Below are 18,449 nucleotides of genomic sequence, written 5' to 3' on the forward strand. Positions count from 1 at the left end.
AGGGGGGGGGGCAGAAAGGGGGACGAACGCGATTAATACCTGGCCATCCATTAAAACGCGTTCGCGCAAATCTATATATTCGGTCGAGCGATTTTTTTTTTCTGTTACCGAGCGTGCCCGCGCGTTTCCGCCCGGACTGCAGATTTTTCCGTTGCGCCGACAACGAGGGACAATAACGAGATTACGTTACGTTCGATTACGCGGCGTTACCCGGCGTCGTCTTCCCATTCGCGCTCACGTATCGGTTTTTTTTTCACCCCCCGCAGCAATTCCAATATTTCGGACGCGAATTTGTATCAGATGCAGCGAACCCCCCCCCCGCCCCCCAACAAAGTCATACGCAACAAAGATACCCGCGGTGCGGACACGCGTTGCTCGCTTGTCCGCGCGCGTGGACGCAGACAAAAATCTGTATCGTCAGAAATAGCGCGGTGATTGCGCTCGTTTGCAATATCACCGCGCTCGATCTCCGTCCCATACGAGCCACGTTTTAAGAGTAGAACTGTTTGTACTGTTTTTTTTTCCTGAAAATTGTATCGAGATGAGATTCGTATACATTTTTACAAGCTCAAATGTCGCTTTAGTTAGAAACATTTCAGAGGGGATTGTACTTCGACTCTCGTGGCCACAATTAAGTCGTGACGCACAAATAAATCCTTTTATCTCTCTTACAATCACTTTTAGTTATCCGAATTTCGTCTCGAGTCCTTTTCATGAATAAATATAAGAAATAAGTGTATACGTTTCGTTTGGGTTATTTTATACAGATATATGAACGAGCGGGTTGAAGTCAGGTATAATTAAAGTATAAGATATAACTGAAGTATTTATTGAATAATAAAAAGTAAAAATCAATTGATATATGAATATTGATATACAATTGCGACAGTAATTAGAAATAAATCTATTCAGAGCTGGAGCTGTGCTTTTCAATAATAATTATGAAGTATATTTATTGACGCAGCCGCTCGAGCGCGCGATAATCACGCTGGGTCACGCGTTCCCGTCTTAATCAAGAAATTTCGCGTCCGGTCACACGACGGTCGCTCCACCGAAATAAGGGTGGCGTACATCGGTGTACGTTGTCGCGAGCCATTTCGGAGGGTGACTTATAGCCTCGCGGGGGTCGTTACTTCCACGTCGAAAGGGAGTGGAAGGTGGACGGGGAGCGCGGAAGGAAGGGGGGGGGAGGTAGAGCGAGGAGACTCTGCGCGAAGGTAATTTAGCATCCATGAAAACGCATCTCCTTAAGTTCGCCTGCTATACGAACGTTCGTTCTTGCCGCGTCACGTCGCGGCGGCTCCTTACCTTGTACCGCAACACGGCTGCAGCAGCGTCTTATCGGTCCGCTTTTCGATATCAAGATCCCGCGAAAATATCCGTCTCGTTTCCGACGTGTCGACAAATTTTAAGCTTGTAATTTAATACAACGAAATTATCAGGGGATTTCCATTGCGATTTTACCCGGTTCACAGTCGCGATATCTCTTTTTCCTCCCGCGGAAAATATCTTGCTTACCATTAATCTCTGGCGTGCTGACGTACATCTTTTTTTCGAGAAATATATTGCGATCTCGCAAGCTTCGTTATCCCGGCTGTGCTGTTGCAAAAGGATAAGTACGGGAAATGTAATGTCCGAGGCGCGCGCATATATTTGCAATGTAACATATACATTATATACGTTTTAAAAACTTTTGACGTGTACATCCGCGTATATTCAGATTCTTCCGATCGATATGCAAATTTATTTAGGAGGGGTAATTTGTATAAACAAAGTTAATATTTAGATAGCACACACGTGCACACACGCATGCGCGCGCGCGCGCAAGTTATTTGGTACGTTGGTATTCAAAGCGTAGAAATACATTTGATATATATTTTATGCAAATCTTTAATTTACGTAACTCGAATAGCAAAACGAATAGAAAATATTACAAAGGCGACGTTATAAGGGGATTATATGAGAAGAAGTTCAGCCTTCATATACAGTCCATTAGGTTTCTCTTCCAGATATTCCAGCGAGCTTAATTTTCCTACGTTTGAACGAAGAAATTTTAAATAGCCTCGGCTAATTAAGAGGTATTATCGTCTTTCCACGTTGTAGACAGGGACAAGGGCAATCTTTTACAATAAGCGAGATCACTTCCGGCGCCGTGATTCTCCTCCGTCGCTGTACAGCAATTATTCTTGTCGCTATTGTCCTTATTATCGTTGTCCAATTGGACGACACGGGCCATTTCGGGGTGCAAAATTACAGGCTCTCGCGAGGGATCGTTACCCGCGCACGGTTACGGAACGAGGAGGGGGTGGAGGGGGACAGGGGTGTCGGAGGGGTGAGGAAGGGACGAGGGGAGATGGGGAAACGGGGGGGGGGAGGGGTAGGAAGGGAGCAGGGTGGATAAGGAGGTCACGAGGAAAGTAATGACTCGGTCCGTGAGAATAAAGCCCACATAATTTTGCGTTTCTCAAATCCGCGCGCGCTCGCGCTACTGCGGGCCATTTGTTTAACGAAAAATAATGTCGGGCGTCGGTGTCGGGAAGTAGGTCGTCGCGACGCAGTCGGGTAACAATCGCGATATTCGAGCGTCGAAAAGAGCGCCCGTTCGTCATTCTTTGTGCTCGACGTAACGACGCGGACTCGGGCGAGCTTTTCGAGCGCGCGACGACGACGGGCTCAAAATCCTGCGCGCGGTTGTGTTCGAAGTGGACTGTGTCGATTGTGTCGCGGGGAGCGTTCACTTCCTGTCGATATGTATCTCTATAGGAAAAATAAACGAAAGCAACGTGCAATGTCTTTATTCGTATAATAGGTGCATACGCGCGTGAAGGCGCGCGATACGGGACGTCACGTCGTCCGTGTTCGGAAAATTTCGACGCTCTGTGCCTTGGTCTACGCGCTATCAAAAGTTCCTCCCGCCTTGTAAATACGTTTAAATTTAAATGGGATAATAATTAAATTGTATACTTAATATAGGGGAAGAGGGGGGGGGGGCGTAAAATATTTTGACAAACAACCACCAGCGGAGACCGGCGGAGAGACCAGCTTCTTGCGCGGCAAAATTTCTTGCGCGACAAATTCCTAATTTTGCTAATTCCACGCGCGGCGACTCCGTCACTGTCGCAATAATAATACATGGCAATTGTTCTTGCTCGTCGCTGCTTGCAGCAGCAGCAGCAGCAGCAACGTCGTAACACGGTTATTTGTTAACGAAATTATGTCGCGCACGCGTATCGTTTTGTCGGCGAACGTGCGCCGTTTTGGTGGGGTGAATTACCGTTCGTGCGCGAGGGATCGTTGTACGCGCGAACAAAAGCAGGGTGCGGTAACCGTTGGACGGCGGTGGCGCGCACAGAGGGGGACGCGGGATCTTCTCAGGAGGAGCGAGAGGGGTAGGGAATAGAGAGGCGGAGGAGGTGGGGAGGGGGGGGAAGGCACGGAAAGTAATGTCCTGTCCGTGAGAATAAAGCCCACTTAATTGCGTGTCGAGCACATAAGAACGTTTCTCAACTTCTCGCCGCTACAGCGATCGTAACTTACGCCGGTAAGTAACGTCGTCCGAATCTGGAGGGGCTCAAGTAAGGCTCGCGTGATGACCCCGAAAACAAGAGAACAATGGCATTTCAAGAATGGCAGCGTAATACGCCCTGCGAGAGAGGACCGACGAATAATAAGGGCCGTTAGAATTTAATTAACACGCCGAAAGAACGTTTCCTTGGAACGTACTAAAAAAAGATATTTCCTTACTTTATCTTGAAATAAATTTTATTTGGGTCGTTAAGTCATTTAACGTTCCATCGGTCAGTTTTACGAGACGGCCCCATATTTCGCGTACGGCTCGATAAAATCAAGCAAAATGCAAATCACTGAAAACTAACGGTGTGAAGAGAGATTTTATATATCCACTTTTAGTTATTTATGATTTGTAATTACTTATTAAACTGTTATTAAGCTCTAATAAGTTTCATTCAGAAATTTCATCAATCCTTTTTTTTTATCAATTTACGAGAATACAACCTTCTCACTGCAACGTATTTCATTCCCCATCTTTGTTGATGGTAATTTATATCAATCTCGCGCCATAAAACCGGGGAAGGCCTGAATAATTCTGTGAGAGATATTTCCTTATATTCCTCGTAAACGACTACACTTTAAAGCGAGGGAATTCTGATTCTGTAGCTTCGTCGTGCGTATAAAGCATATACTCTTATCGGTGTTAGGCCATAAATAGAGACTCCGCGCCACCGGCAAGAATCACTAATAATCATAAAGTAACGATACGGCGTTATAGTTATCGCGACGAAAGTTTTATCGTTATTTTATCCATAAGTTTTGCCACTCCTCCCGCACAATCTCTATTCATGCTTCCCCTCCTATTTTCTTTGCTGTCGATAAAATGTGTTATATATAACGGTATTTCGAAGCTGCAGCATGACCCCCCGATCGAAATATTATAACCGCAATATTTCAAGCGTAATAAACAAATTCAGCAAAACGGCTCAAGTAATAAAAATATGTTACTCTTTTTCATTGGAATATAAATTCGTAATTTTGCGTTTATTATACAAATTAAAGGTATATGCAATCGAATAAAATTTTCATTATCAGGTCCAGGATTATTATCGGATTTATGCACAATATATATACGATATACTTATATAAATCTGCGGAGGTCATCCACCGAAACTGTGCCGTGTATATGCCTCGGCCATTTTTTATACGCGGCTATTCGCGAAAATGAATGAAGAACGAGATCGCGGAACGTTGGATGCAACGCGCGAGAATTGCAATCGGTGTCGACTCATTCCCTTGCCGCGCTCTCGCGAAGACAAGATACTCCGTCACTGGTAACCGAGATATGTGGAGAGGTACATATCGCGGTTGTATACGGATTTCAATTTACCGATCCGCGGGTTAGATCGACACGCGTATATACCGGACGCCGATATCGATTTTGTCCACTCGGTCGAGTTCCTACCTGAAAACCGGGCACAACACACACACACACACACACACACACACACATACACGTCATACGGGCACGGAGGCATAAATATAAAATTTCAGAGGGCATTCCATTTCGCCGGTGTGGTCGAAAAGCTCTCCCGCGCGTTTCTCGCCCCTTTCTCTATTCCACCGCCATTCTCCGGCATGGAAAATCTTTTGTTGTGCTAGATTGACCGAGTGCTCTCGCTCGCGTGTCTCGATTTATCCGGCCCTCGCCGGCCCAGAAGAAGCTTCGTTAACGCGTCACCGCCACTTTTAATTGCTCTTTAAACCCCGCCGTGGCCGTTCGGAGCCGAAGGAAGAAAATCGAAGCCGTTTTTAAAGCGACGAAATTAATTGAGTGGCGATACAGACAAGGAGGAGTTACAGCGACGTATAGACTTGAAAAATTGATTATTGTTGCAAGCTGCGGATCTAAAAATTAAACGGTCTGAAAAATGGTTTAACAATATTATAAAAAGACCAACCGGAGGAAAAAAATAGATCGAAGAAAAAAAAATTCGTTTATAAACGTTCGAAACTCCAGACGGCAAAAGGCTCGAGTTGTATATCCGCTGCTTTTTTTTTCCAGCTCCGCGCGGTTCTCCCTTCATCCTCCTCTCGCTCGATAGTGCTCCATCATAGTGGGTGCGACTGGTGCGAACTGTGATTACGGGTTTTGGAGTTTCGCTCGTGGATTTTACAGCCCTATAGCGCGACTCGCGGGAATCGCACCCCTCGCCCAGGGGCGCTGCGTCGCGTACTCGACCTTCGGGAGTCCTTCTCTCTCGCCCTTCCCGCCGCCCCCTCCTCCTCTTCGTCCTCCGTTTCGTCTCACCGTCCGCCGCTCGTTGAGCCCCGAGAAGCGACGCAACGCGCGGCATACGAATCGCGTGCAAATAAATAAATGCTCGGGGGGGATGGGCCGCCGACGTTAAAACGGCGATTGGAGGGGAGTAGATGAATGCGAAAGAGGGTGGCTGACGAATTTTGGGACCCCCGCGCCTACACCGTCGTATCGATCTCCATTTCGCTGAACGGCACCTGTACCACCACCGTCCTTGAGTGCGTCGATGATTTTTTCTCACCGCACATGATCAATCTCTCCTTTGACCCTCCAATTATTTCTGTTTGCCATGAATGATGCAAAATAAACAGGCCGGGCGGATGGCCCCGGTTAATCCCGCCGGTATGTCCGTTTTGTCGTACATATGGTAAAAGGTACGGATTTCGGTGTTTTGCGTTTGTAAAACGTTTATTGTTTTAATGTAATACATTCTCTCTCTCTCTCTCTCTCTCCATTTTTTCTTTTTTTTTTGCGAATACTCTATATTTGCATTTTGTTAACACGAAATCCGGAAATACAAATTGACAAATCGTTCAATGCACCTTATTGACCCTATAAAGTCAGGGTCAATCCTCTCGCGGAATTATTTGGAAAAAAGAATTAAAGAATAAATTCGAACGAAACGACAGGATTGATTATGGTTGATTTTTTTGCGGCAAGTGCAAGAAAAGACGCATGAGACCTTCGCGTTGTGTATGCGTGCACAATCTAAAAAATATTGGTGTAAAATTTCACCACACTTATGTGGTTAACCTGTTTCGATGTGGATTTTAACAATTATTGGAAATTTTTTACACCGACAAACGCGGTGTTAAATTATGATGCGATACTATTTGCTTTTACATGGAAAGAACGATTTTGTTGAAAGGTCTAAAAATTTTGCTAAAAACATATCTGAAAATAATTTTTTATTGAATCATCAAAATAATTTGTTGGGATGTTAAAACTGATAAGCATTGCTAAAAACGTTTTGATATTCCAGCAATTAGTTTGACTTTCGTACAAAATTATTTTGATTATTGAACAAAAATTATTTTCAGATTTGGATTCATCAAAATTGTTCTTTCGTGTACAATATACGGTATAATGGCGCATCACGTAGCTACACAGAACCAATCGCCATAATGTAAAGATTCGATTTTTCTGTGTATAGAAATTGACACCGCAACAAGGTGAATTTTTTACACAAATCAGTATTAATTTCACATCAACATGGTAAGAATAATATAGAAACGCCCGTGTAAATGTTAAAATCCACGCCACTAGTGTCAAAATGACACCGATATTTTTTAGAGCATTGACCTCCTCTCGTTTACTTTTATATAAAAGCCTGTTTAAACCCATTCATTAAGAGACGCGGAAATTCTGTTTCCTTTGAACAAAGAGGAGGAGCGCTATGTTTGTGCAAACCGTCGAATAAAACCTCGAAAACTTGACGTGTCAACGACCATTCGCGCGCGCGGAAACGCTCGTGCGAGAAGATGCAGGGATACTTTAAAAGGGCAATCTCAACATTCGACGCGGGGGCGGGAGGGCGAAGAGGAGGAGGATTCATTCGCGCCTTGTTATTGCAAACAGCTAGTCAAAATTTGCGTTAGCCGGCAGAGCTTCATTCTTGATGGACTCGCTATTTACCCCACGGTCGGTAAACCATTCAACCAACATTTAACCGCCTCTCCCCCTGCAGAGCTAAAAAAAACTCCCTCCAATTAGACGAATCAACATCGTGAGTCAACTTTGGGAAACGATAACAGTCTTGTCTCGTTACCGGGACTCCCAGGCTAAAATTCCCTTTGTTAACGCCGCGAATCCTTACGAAAATATTTCCCCGCGTTAAATTACCTTCACACCGCGCGCCAAGTCTCACGTCCGCGTCCGCCTCTTAATTACGCTCGCCATTGCCTAATTAAAGGCGTTAAACGACGTCGCGGTTATTCGATACGTCTTCACGCGACGTTTAATTCTCTTCTACATTTCTTTCACTTGGAAACCGTACCTATATTGTTTGGGAATTGCGCAGTGTTATCTTCGCATAAGAGTTATTAATAAATACAAGTAAATTATGGACGGGGAATTTACGCCGCTAATTATTGCGTAAATCAAAATTATGAGACTATTAGTTTTAGCGATCTGGTTAACGCTGCTTTATACATAAAGGGAGTTCGGGGGCAGTATCTGATAGCATATTAACGAAGAATACCTCTGCAAGAGCGAAATCGGTGCGGTTCTGTAATAAAGTTAAGCTATTAAATTAATCTCTGATGTAAATTACATCGGACATGTATGGAATGGTAATTCGAATCGCGGTGAGATGAAGACATTACGGTATTTCGAAGAAACGACTAGATTGCTGCCAGATTAACAGAGATTGCATGTATAGCGAAATTTCCTCTTGTTGAATACATAAAATCATAATTATTCGATTAGCTTCCCATTTAAGTTCGTACATAATTAATGAGATATGACTTATTAACGTGTTATACATATAATATACGTATAGCGATATAAAATAATAATATAATTAATATATATAAATATGGATAATTACACAAACGCGTGCATGCGCGCAAAACACACAAAACACACACACACACACACACGCAACTTAATATAAAACACGATTGACAATATCGAATTTATCGTTTGAAAAATATGACGCGTCTCATTCGGAAAACGATATACGTATTGCACACGAAGGAAAGCAAGGTTACAGATCCATCATTTTTGTTTCACGTAATTTTCACCTCATGTTTGGTTCAGGCATCATCTTGTATCGCGCGTCCGCTCGTTCCCCGAAAATGGATTCCTATTCCGCCTCGTCGGGCTCAAAAATACGCCCCGCCGTTCCCCCCGTTTTCTCCGCTCGTTTTCAGTAGCCGGACCTACGCACGGGGGAGACGAACGAGGCACAAGGGACTCCTCCGGATTTCGATTATCGTCGATAACTCGGCTGGATGTATCCCTTCCATACTAGCAGTAGTTTCCGGAAATTCGCCTCGCCCTCGGGATTATCCCGCCCCGGGAATTCCCATCTCGCCACCGACGTTGTGTGTTCCCGCCGATCCCTCTTTTCTTTCTCTCCGCCCCACACATCTATCCCGAATTTCTCTTCTCTCTCTCTCTCCCCCTCTTATCCCCTATCTCTTGTCCCCTTCCTCCCCGTTTTCGGTCTCGCGTTCGATTTGTCCTGAATTACTTCATTGGGTATATTACATCCCTCCGTTTCTTCTTCGTACGGCGCGTAACATGCCGACCAGATATATTCCAGTCCACAAGCATATAAGATATTAAGTGAGAATTTCAGAAACGAACGTTACCTTACGTCATATTACATTGAATACCTGTTGATTTTCTCGCGAACACTCGTAGACTTCTCGTCAAAAAGATTAAAATTACTCGATTTTTCAGTAATTACAGTAATTACATTTTTAGATTTAAATTTTTAAATTTACGCTTTTGATTCAATGTAGATTTTGACGAAGTGAATGATGATAATAAAAATCTTATGTAGCGCACATTATAGTATATATAGTAGGTACATTAAACGCGATGTGAAACAATTTATAAACCTTGAACTACTTTTTATCGTTTCAGAATGCTTGTTTCCCACGAAGTGGGAAGGCGCGTGGTTCCAAAGTGGCGTGAGGCAATCAATATTAATATCCAAGAACGAATTATCCACCAAGGGCAGGTGTCTGCACAACGAAGGTGACAAGTATCTTCTGGTAGATCAGTAAGTAATCCGATTTCTCTTTTTTTTTCCTATTTCACACAGTTGCGTGCAATCGTTATAAGGCACTCGAAACAAAATCCATTATTTTAGAAACGGAGTATTTTATTTGTAACTGATGTTCTATTTATCGTCTCATCTTCAGATGAAAAACTGTACAAATAGAATAAGTCATTCTTTTTTTTATTTCGAAAAGCAAATAAAATTAGGTAGATCTCTATTGCTAGAAGCACAATTGAAAGTGTTTTTTGTCTCTGGATAAACATTTTTAGATCGTTATCTCCTCATTGTCGAATTAAATTATACTAAATAATCGAAAGCAATAAAAGAGCGATATTTTTCGAATTAATTCAATATTGGCTTCTTCGACTATCGTAACAAAATAGAAGAGCTATCGATATGATTTATTTACTCGTATAACATGTTTATTTTAATCTCTTTGTGTGCTGCGAGCAATTGTAGCGAGGAAATTTCTACTGTGAAAATTTCCATAGTGCTGTATCTATGCAGGATTCAGATAACATGTACAGTTCACGTGTCGTAAGCGATCAAAGCCTTAGTTACTAAAGCTAATATGGCGAAATCAGTCGACCGAATAACCTGGATTCTCTCTTTGTTTTTTTTTTCTCTCGAGTGGCGATTTAATTCCGTGAAATTGGCGATATCGTTTTGAAAACGTGCAGCTATATACTTCGAAACTTTTTTAGTTACAAGAAACTTGATGCTTTACATGATGCATGAAGGTAAACCTGTCAACGGCTTGAAACTCTTTCGTTTAAAATTAAGTAACGCTTATCTATAAAATAAACTACCTCAAAACATAAAAATTTTGACATGTGGCCCGTGTCGCCTGACAACGGTACGGTTTTTTTTACTGACAGAGAATGCAAATCTTTCCTCTCGAAAAGGAGTAGAAAAGACCGGGACACGTAATGAGTCTAATGAAGCCTCGGCGGAAGCCGAGCTTCTGTTTCGCCGTGTAATGCTCGTGTCACACGAGCCGACTCTCTCCAAGTTTTTACGAAGATCGCTATCGGACTCGCCCCGTGCAAGGTGTCCGGGATCGATATACCGTCAAACGATATGAAAAAAAAGTTGAAAAAGAAACGCGCCGCGAGACACGATAGCGAAAATTCAAACGTCACTGCATCCCTTTAATGTAACAAAATTATACGGAGTCAAAATACAATAAAATAAGGTTTGACGTAAACGTTCTTCATAAATTGCATTAATTGTATATAATATATTATATATACCTATTATACAATATATACATAATATATCAGTAACGAAAATCAGAGATACATTATTTCAAATTTATTATAACAATGACTTTTTCTATTTAATTTGAAGGAGAAGTAGTATTGGATTGAAAGTGTAATTTTCAAACTTTGTTTATATTTTTAATAATTAACTTTAGGCATGGGCGCATCCAGGGAGGGGAGGAGGGGAGGAAGGTTTAAACCCTCCCTCTCCAAAAAATATTGAATAAAACAATTCATTAATGCAAAAAAATGCTATTTTTATTCATTAAATTAAGAGAATTGATAAATCCCCTCCCCGCCCCGATAAAAATCCTGATATAAGTATACACACTGGGGTTAGCCCAACGCAAATTGCTAAATTGAGATTTTTTCGCGTACTGGACTTCTCTTTTTAACCGTTCGTCTCGGAGCTCTTTAATTCTATTCGACTTTTATAAATTATGAATCTGTTTTTTGATCGATTCTCAATTGATTAAAAAAAAAACAAGTGAAATATGTCCACATTTGTTGGAGTTATGATAACAAATATGGATGGGGGTCCTGGGGACTTCAATGTGTACTTTAGGCAAAAAAGGAATGTGTATATACCTAGAGTTCAAAATGTGAGCAAAGTTTATTCAGATCGTTTTATTTTGTATGTCCATTTCAACGTAAGAATGAAATCGAATATATTAGAATAACATTCTCAAACAGCATGAAGAAAAACAAATTAAGATCTCGTTCAGACCTCTTCAATTCTTTTTCTGTTTCAGGAAATCATGCTATCGTTGCGTCGTCATTCACGAGAAGCATTCCAACGTTCTGCAGTACAAAGAGAGTAAGTATACGAAAAAGTGTGAAAATAAGTATACGCGAAGTGCGCGACACGGTGTCGTTATTTTTCTCCGGATCGATAACGATTTGCCCCGGTGGTCCTTGAAGAGCTTCGTTCGTTCATTACGGATGCCGATCGTTAATTAAAAGCTCGACGTGATGACGGCGGGCAGAAGGAAGAGAGAGAGAGAGAGAGAGAGAGAGAGAGAGAGAGAGAGAATGCCGAGTGAGTCGTAGCGCCTGGAAATTATTCTTGAACGGGGAAACTTAACGATTTTCCGCGCCGCCGTTGTGAAGAACGACGGGCGCGACGAGCGCGAGACATTAGAAGAGCCGTTACGAAAACGGTTTCGCTAATTCCACCCTCCCCTCCCCTTCCCCACGACTACCACTCGTTTACTTGTACAAAGGCGATCGGGAGAGCACATCGCCCTTTCTCTCTCTCTCTCCCTCTCTCTCTCTCACCTCATCCGCCTTATACGGATATTCGTTTTCTATCTATCTTGTTTAATACGTTCATCCGAGCAGGGAGAGAGCGAACTCTCGTCGAAACACGATAATAATTCCTAACGAAACGCTACCGTATTTCACACTCCGCACGTTCGCGGATTAAAGTGTGCTGCGCGCGTTCCGGTTTCCGGGCTAGTACTCCCGTTAGTAACGCTAATGTAAATCTTCACTGTAGATTTCTAGATGTTAAACAGTTGAATAATTGTTCGGCTTGATCTAATTGAAAAAAAAAACACTGGCAACTGTTCCTCCTTCGAGTTACAATCAATTTCCGCGTTTCCGTATAAATTCTCAAAACTAATTAATCCTTCATTCTAATATCATACATTATACGGATTGTTCTTTCCACGGAAAGAACGGTTTTGCAAAATTTTCTAAGAATTTAGCTAAAACTTAGCTACAGATCTGATAATTTTGTTTGTGGGACAATCGAAATAATTATGTAGGATGTTATGTGGGATAATATTGCAAAAACGGCAAAAAGTTTCGACATTTTAACAGCCAGCCTGAGCGTCCTACATATATAATTAATCCTACATAAATTATTAATGGTCTAACTAAATTATTTTCAGATCTGTATATTTAACTAAATTATTTAATTATTTTAATTAATTTTTTGGTCCAACAAAATTATTTTTAAATTTGTATGTAGCTAAATTTTTGGACATTTCAGCAAAAAATTATTCTTTCTGCGTAGAAAAAGTGCGTAAATGCCTACTCAAAAATGTAATTTATTCAACTTTTTTAAAGTTTCTACGCCGGTCCTTGAATTTTTTTTCTCATTACGCTTAAATCGAGATAATCGAGAAATTGCGATATAAATATATAAATATAAAAACTCGATGATGTATATTACAAAGAAGAAAATTTGTAACGTGCGCGAAAAGAATTATTTGTTTCGAGAAATCGCAATTACGCGGATACACGTCGCGAGTTATAGAACTTTCTCGGAGATCTCGCTCGAGGTAGAGTCGACTAGTTAGTCGGCGCAACTATTTCGAACAATCTAGAAATGTATTTCCCCCGGCAGTTTTATCGATTATCGAGCGCGACGATACGAGCACCAAGAAGTAGCCCGAAGTTTCGCCCACCGGATGCGCGATAGGGAGCGCGCGGGGCTACTATCCCGACTGCCTAGCTGCCTGCCGTCCCGACCCGACTCGCTCGAGCTCGGGCTCGAGCGGGACGAAGAAAAAAGCGTAGGTCAACATGTACGGGCGGAAAAAGCGCGACAGCGTCCGCGCTGTGGATCCGCCTCCTACGTCTCGCGTCGGCATTTTTCGACGATTTGTCAAAGTCTCCCTCGCCCCCCTCTCGCTCTCTCTCTCCCTCCCTCTCCCGTTTTTCTTCTCTCTCTCTCTCTCTCTCTTTCTCTCTCTCTCCCTCGTCGTTTTATCGGGCTTTAATCTGCATAGTGTCACGCCGCGGGCACCGTCGCTTTTCACAGACTGCCTTCGTTGAGCACAGTTTGTCGCCGGGAAAAATGGGAGACAGAGAGAGAGAGAGAGAGAGAGAAAGAGAGAGAGAGAGAGAGAGCCGGAGACGAAACGCGCGCCGCGCTACCCCTATCCTAACCCCGGCGCGAATCCAGGCAACTCCGCTTGGCGAAACGTCAAAGCGCGGACGAATGAAACGTCGAAGCGAACGCAATATTTTCGCATATACGACGTACGTACATATACTTTATTAAAGAAACGCGAAAGTTCGCCACGTGCGCGGCGCCGATCGGAGGAGCCGGAGACTCCGCGAATCTTCTTCGCTGTATACGTTCTGGATGGATATTAGGATTTTTTTCATTCAATAAGTGCGACGTGTTCAATCGAATAAATGGCACACCTAACGTGCCATTAATTCGATACGCCCGAGTATTTTATTTTGGCAGCAACATCTGCCGTAAAATATTTTCACCAAAAACTTGGCGTACACGTAAAATTTCGCCAATTCCGAACACGACGACGCTCGTGCAAGAAGAAACAGCCCCAGCCTGAAAATATTGAAATTATGAGAGAAGGCTTTAGGCGATCTCCGAAAGCTCCGGGATGCCGCTCCCGATAAAGAGGTAGACCGAAGACAAAAGTCTTTTGCTCGATTTTTCGCCGGCCGCGCGGGTAACACCTGCGTGCGGAAAAGTTAAGTCTCTTTTGCGAAGCGAAGTCTTTCGCGGAAGCCCCCCCTCCCCTCCCCACTTCGCCGTCGCCGCCGCTTTTCCCGCGCCCGGCCGCGGGGAGAGAAATCGGAGGGAAATATCCTCGGTTAAACTTCCACCGCGGGTATGAACTTGCTACTCAGGGAAGATTCGTCATCGTCCAACTCGACCCGCTTCTTCCGCTCCTTCCGCCGTCCACCCCTTCCCCGCGTCACCGGCGATATAAGAACTTTCCGTTACCCGGCAAAATTTTTTATTAACGTCGTGATTCTCCGAAGGGGAGGGGGGAGGAGATAGTCTCCGCGGGAAAAAAGAGAGATGTAACTGCGATTATCCGTTGGTTTCGTTCGAAAAATGATACACCGCCCGCGGAGAAACTTTTGCGAGGGGCGAAGTGAGGCAAGTAATAGGGGCGGCTTGTAGAGGCTTTTATTCACTTTACGCACCGTACAAGTGATACGTTATCATCAAGTGATACGAAATCCGATAACAGCAATATTGCGTTCGACAAAATTGGAGTTTTCACGATGTTACGGGACTCCTAATCGTAACCTCTCTCGAGTGATCGTAACAGTATCCTATCTGTAAAATTCTCTCTCTCTCTCTCTTTTTCTCTCTCTCTCTACACCGGAATCTAAAAGTTTAGCTAGGTACAGCTCTGAAAAAATAATTCTGTTGGATTATCAAAGTAATTAGGACGCTCAAGCTTGTTAGAATGTCAAAAACTTTTTGCAACATTGTTTATCATGCTCGAGTTTTTTCTGTATAATTATTTTAATGATGGTCTAACAAAATTGTTTTCAGATATGTATCCACCTAATTTTTTATATACTTCAGTAAAATCCTTCTTTCCGTGTTATGGACTTTGCCGAATATAATTGCAGTAGAAACACAAGCTCCTATAATATGTCAATTTAGATGCACAATGGAAGGGCTTGCTGCAACAGCGGAACTGAAACTCAAATTTTGTAACAACGAAGAAAATGTACTCGAAAGTTGTAAATGTACTTGAAAGTGAAGTGATGAACTTTAAAAGTTCATTTTCTTCGTTTTTTTTTTTATAAAATGTTACGAAATGTGGGTTACTTCGCCGTTGCAGCAAACTCTTCAATCCTTTTCGTCGTAAAAAGTAACATTGCCTTCTTTTCTCCATGTTGAGCCACGCGGAGAAAATGATATTATAAAATAATTGAATTTGTATTAATTACTCTCGTGGTACTCTGCGATATCTGTCTCCCGATATGGAAAATTATGACTTATACCACCGTCACGCCTGCGTTTAACACGAGCCCGGTACGAAATGAACGCGCGCTAAATATATTTAACGTATCTCTCATTTATAACACATAAATTTTCGGGTCTTTTCATTGAATTATTTAACGTATACCTACTTCTGTCACTCTCTCAACGCCGCGGCGGTTTTAATACATGATGTCACATTTCCGTACAACGGAATACATTTTGGGGAAAATTTGGGTCGCAGATTTATGAAACGCCGCGGCGCGGCGGCCGGATATAAGATTTATTATTAATGCAGGCATATGTTGTTGTATGCGCGCGCGCGCGCGTACGAGATAACGGGGGCCGGTAACGCGCGTTTAATCTCAATTAATTTTCTCTTGCAGCTTTTTGCCACAGTAAAAACTCACTGGCGTCTCTCTGCTCGTATATTACGGGCGATGCGCTGCTGTACTCCATGTTCCGCGAGGAGGCGCTCCCCGTGGCGTGCCCCTTTCGCGGCCCCATGACCTTTTCCTACAACCGTGGCCACGGCACGTGCTCGAATCCGCCGAGCAACGTCGACACCTGCACGGACGACAGCAGACTCCTCTTCAAGTACCAGGCCTGCCCGGACGTGCCCGCTTCGGAGAGCGCAGGTAAGATAAACCCTTCGTTTATCGGAAACTCTTGTCCGTGTTTTGTAAAAAAAAAGAAAAAAAGACGGCTGTGCATGTGCCGGATCAGGAATACCGGAATTCCTGACTCACGGCGCCCAAAAAATAAGCCGCAAATTATTATTCGGTCTCTCCAGCGGCAGAAAAAAGATGAATGCTGGATGAGCAAAAACTTTTTTTCTTTTTCTCTTCTCGTCGCGCACTTTTTTTCACCTATATGTATTCTTTGACAAATCTGGCGTGCATTTCGTATAAAAAAAATATTACCCATAGCTTTTTCGCTATGTATTCAATATCACTATAAAGATTAAAAATCTCTGTTTTTGTTTCATGAATAAGCTTCGCACTTTCATACCGCTGAAACGTGTGTGTATATGTACACGTACATTTTTTTTGTAAAATTCATTCGAGTTATTTACAACGCGTATGCACACACACCTTGCAACACGCAGTCAGGATGCTCCTCAAAGCACTTGTTCCCTCACAAGAATTATGCAAGCGCGATGGATAATCGTATTATTACAAATTATGTAAATACAGGTTTTTATAATCCTTGCGGTTCTTTGGCAAGCGCGTGTGGCGCGCTTTACATAATTTGTAGTAACAAATATTACGACGTGAAATTCTAATTTCGTTTTACGCAGAAAAGATTCTACATCTTCATGTTGCTAACATCGTAACTTTAATTTTCCATACATTTATCTTTAAAAATTACAATTCGTGAAAGACCCGTTAGTTAAAATTCGAGAAAATCTTCGTCCAACGTACACATCCACTGGGTTAATCGGTACGTAATTCCAATAGCGTAACTTATTGGTGCGCGATTGATATCTCATACGCGACTCACTTCAGCGACTGCTCCGCGGATGGAGAACCGGGCCATCATCGGGTTTGTATATCTTGCGCGCTTCAATTAAATGCTCGTTATTCGATGGATTTGCATTTAATAGCGCGGCACAGCGAGATTAAATTTGTAGTCAATACGGGGGGGGGGGGGGAGGTTTACACGTCTATTTTTGACCGACGTGTGTTCAATTTAATATATTGCGGTATAATTGATATATACCCTCCCCCGATAATCCGTTTCGGAGTAACCGGTAGCGTTGTCAATTATAGCCAAGTTACATTGCGAAATGCGTGGGCAGCGTCTAAATATTCATCAACCCTTCCCGCCCCCTCCTTCCCCGTCGCGATTCTGGACCGCTATTAGGACCGCTATCGCCGCCAGATGGAGAAGGGGATGGGGAAGGGGGAAGGTGGAGGATAATAGGATAGAATATTCATTTCTCTCCCCCGCGCGTGAATGTCCTTTCGGTTTAATAATTTACCACGAAAGCTAACAAGATACTTTTGCGCTCGCGATCGCACTCGTTTTGAACTGCCTCTCGGGAGTTCGACGGGATTCGAGGTTTATCCGTATAAAATCGTATGTTTTACAAAGCGATTTGCGCTTATACATACGGCCGCGGCGGTATGTATTTCGGGTAAAATCCATCCGTCGATGTACGCGCATGGCTTTCGTTTACATCATAGCTTCTATTTTACCGCAGAATCACGAAATGCCAAATATTTTGCTGCATAACAAAAAAATTCCAACGGAATTTTTTGCCCGTTTTTGCCGCGAAGAGACGCGGACTGCAGGTTGTACAGCTCTCATCATTAATGTTAATCAAAGAGATGTGTTGTAATCCATTACCCTTATACGTCGCGAGAAAACTCGATGCCGCGGCTTGGAGAAACGTGTCGTGATTTTATTGTAACTTTGAAATATATCTGCATACATGTATATATTCCTGATAACAGGAACGGATTAAAAGAGTCCGCGCGCACGTCATGTAAATACAGCGAACGATGGTGAATGAAAGAACCGGACTGGCGTCCGTGTGCGGCTTTTATACCTGGCATTTTCTTCTATTTTCCTCATCGCGTTTGATCGGATTTACTTTCGATGCGCTTTGGTCCCGGCGTTTTCAAACACCCACCAAAATGGAAACGGTTTCGTTCGGAAATCTAACCGACGAATTGTACCTTTAACGAGCACTTTGCGGTGAAAAAAAAAGGGAAGGCGATTGCGAATCGGTCAGGCGGCAGATTTTTCAGAATTAAATCGACGCAGGGGGTATTACGGTTCTTTTATCCCGAATCCCGCTATTCACGCGCAAAGGGACGGTTGTCAACGCCTTCCGTTTTCCCAACTTCGACAACCTGTTGAGAAACCGATTCACACTGATAGAGCACGATGTATCGTCACGAATTGATA

General features: G+C 43.0%; 1 protein-coding gene across 1 annotated transcript in view; it reads left to right on the forward strand.

Moving 5' to 3' along the window:
* Nucleotides 1–18,449, forward strand: part of LOC105451628 — a gene marked incomplete at its 3' end in the record, with an annotated part of 81,597 nt that overhangs the window by 48,957 nt on the left and 14,191 nt on the right. Inside the window, exons 2-4 of the mRNA XM_011692199.1 lie at nt 9,425–9,563; nt 11,578–11,642; nt 15,920–16,171. Coding sequence (XP_011690501.1) covers nt 9,425–9,563; nt 11,578–11,642; nt 15,920–16,171 — 456 coding nt within the window. The remainder of the gene's footprint in view (nt 1–9,424; nt 9,564–11,577; nt 11,643–15,919; nt 16,172–18,449) is intronic.

This window comes from Wasmannia auropunctata, unplaced genomic scaffold (assembly GCF_000956235.1).
Source record: "Wasmannia auropunctata unplaced genomic scaffold, wasmannia.A_1.0 LD336049.1, whole genome shotgun sequence".
Lineage (NCBI taxonomy): Eukaryota > Metazoa > Arthropoda > Insecta > Hymenoptera > Formicidae > Wasmannia > Wasmannia auropunctata.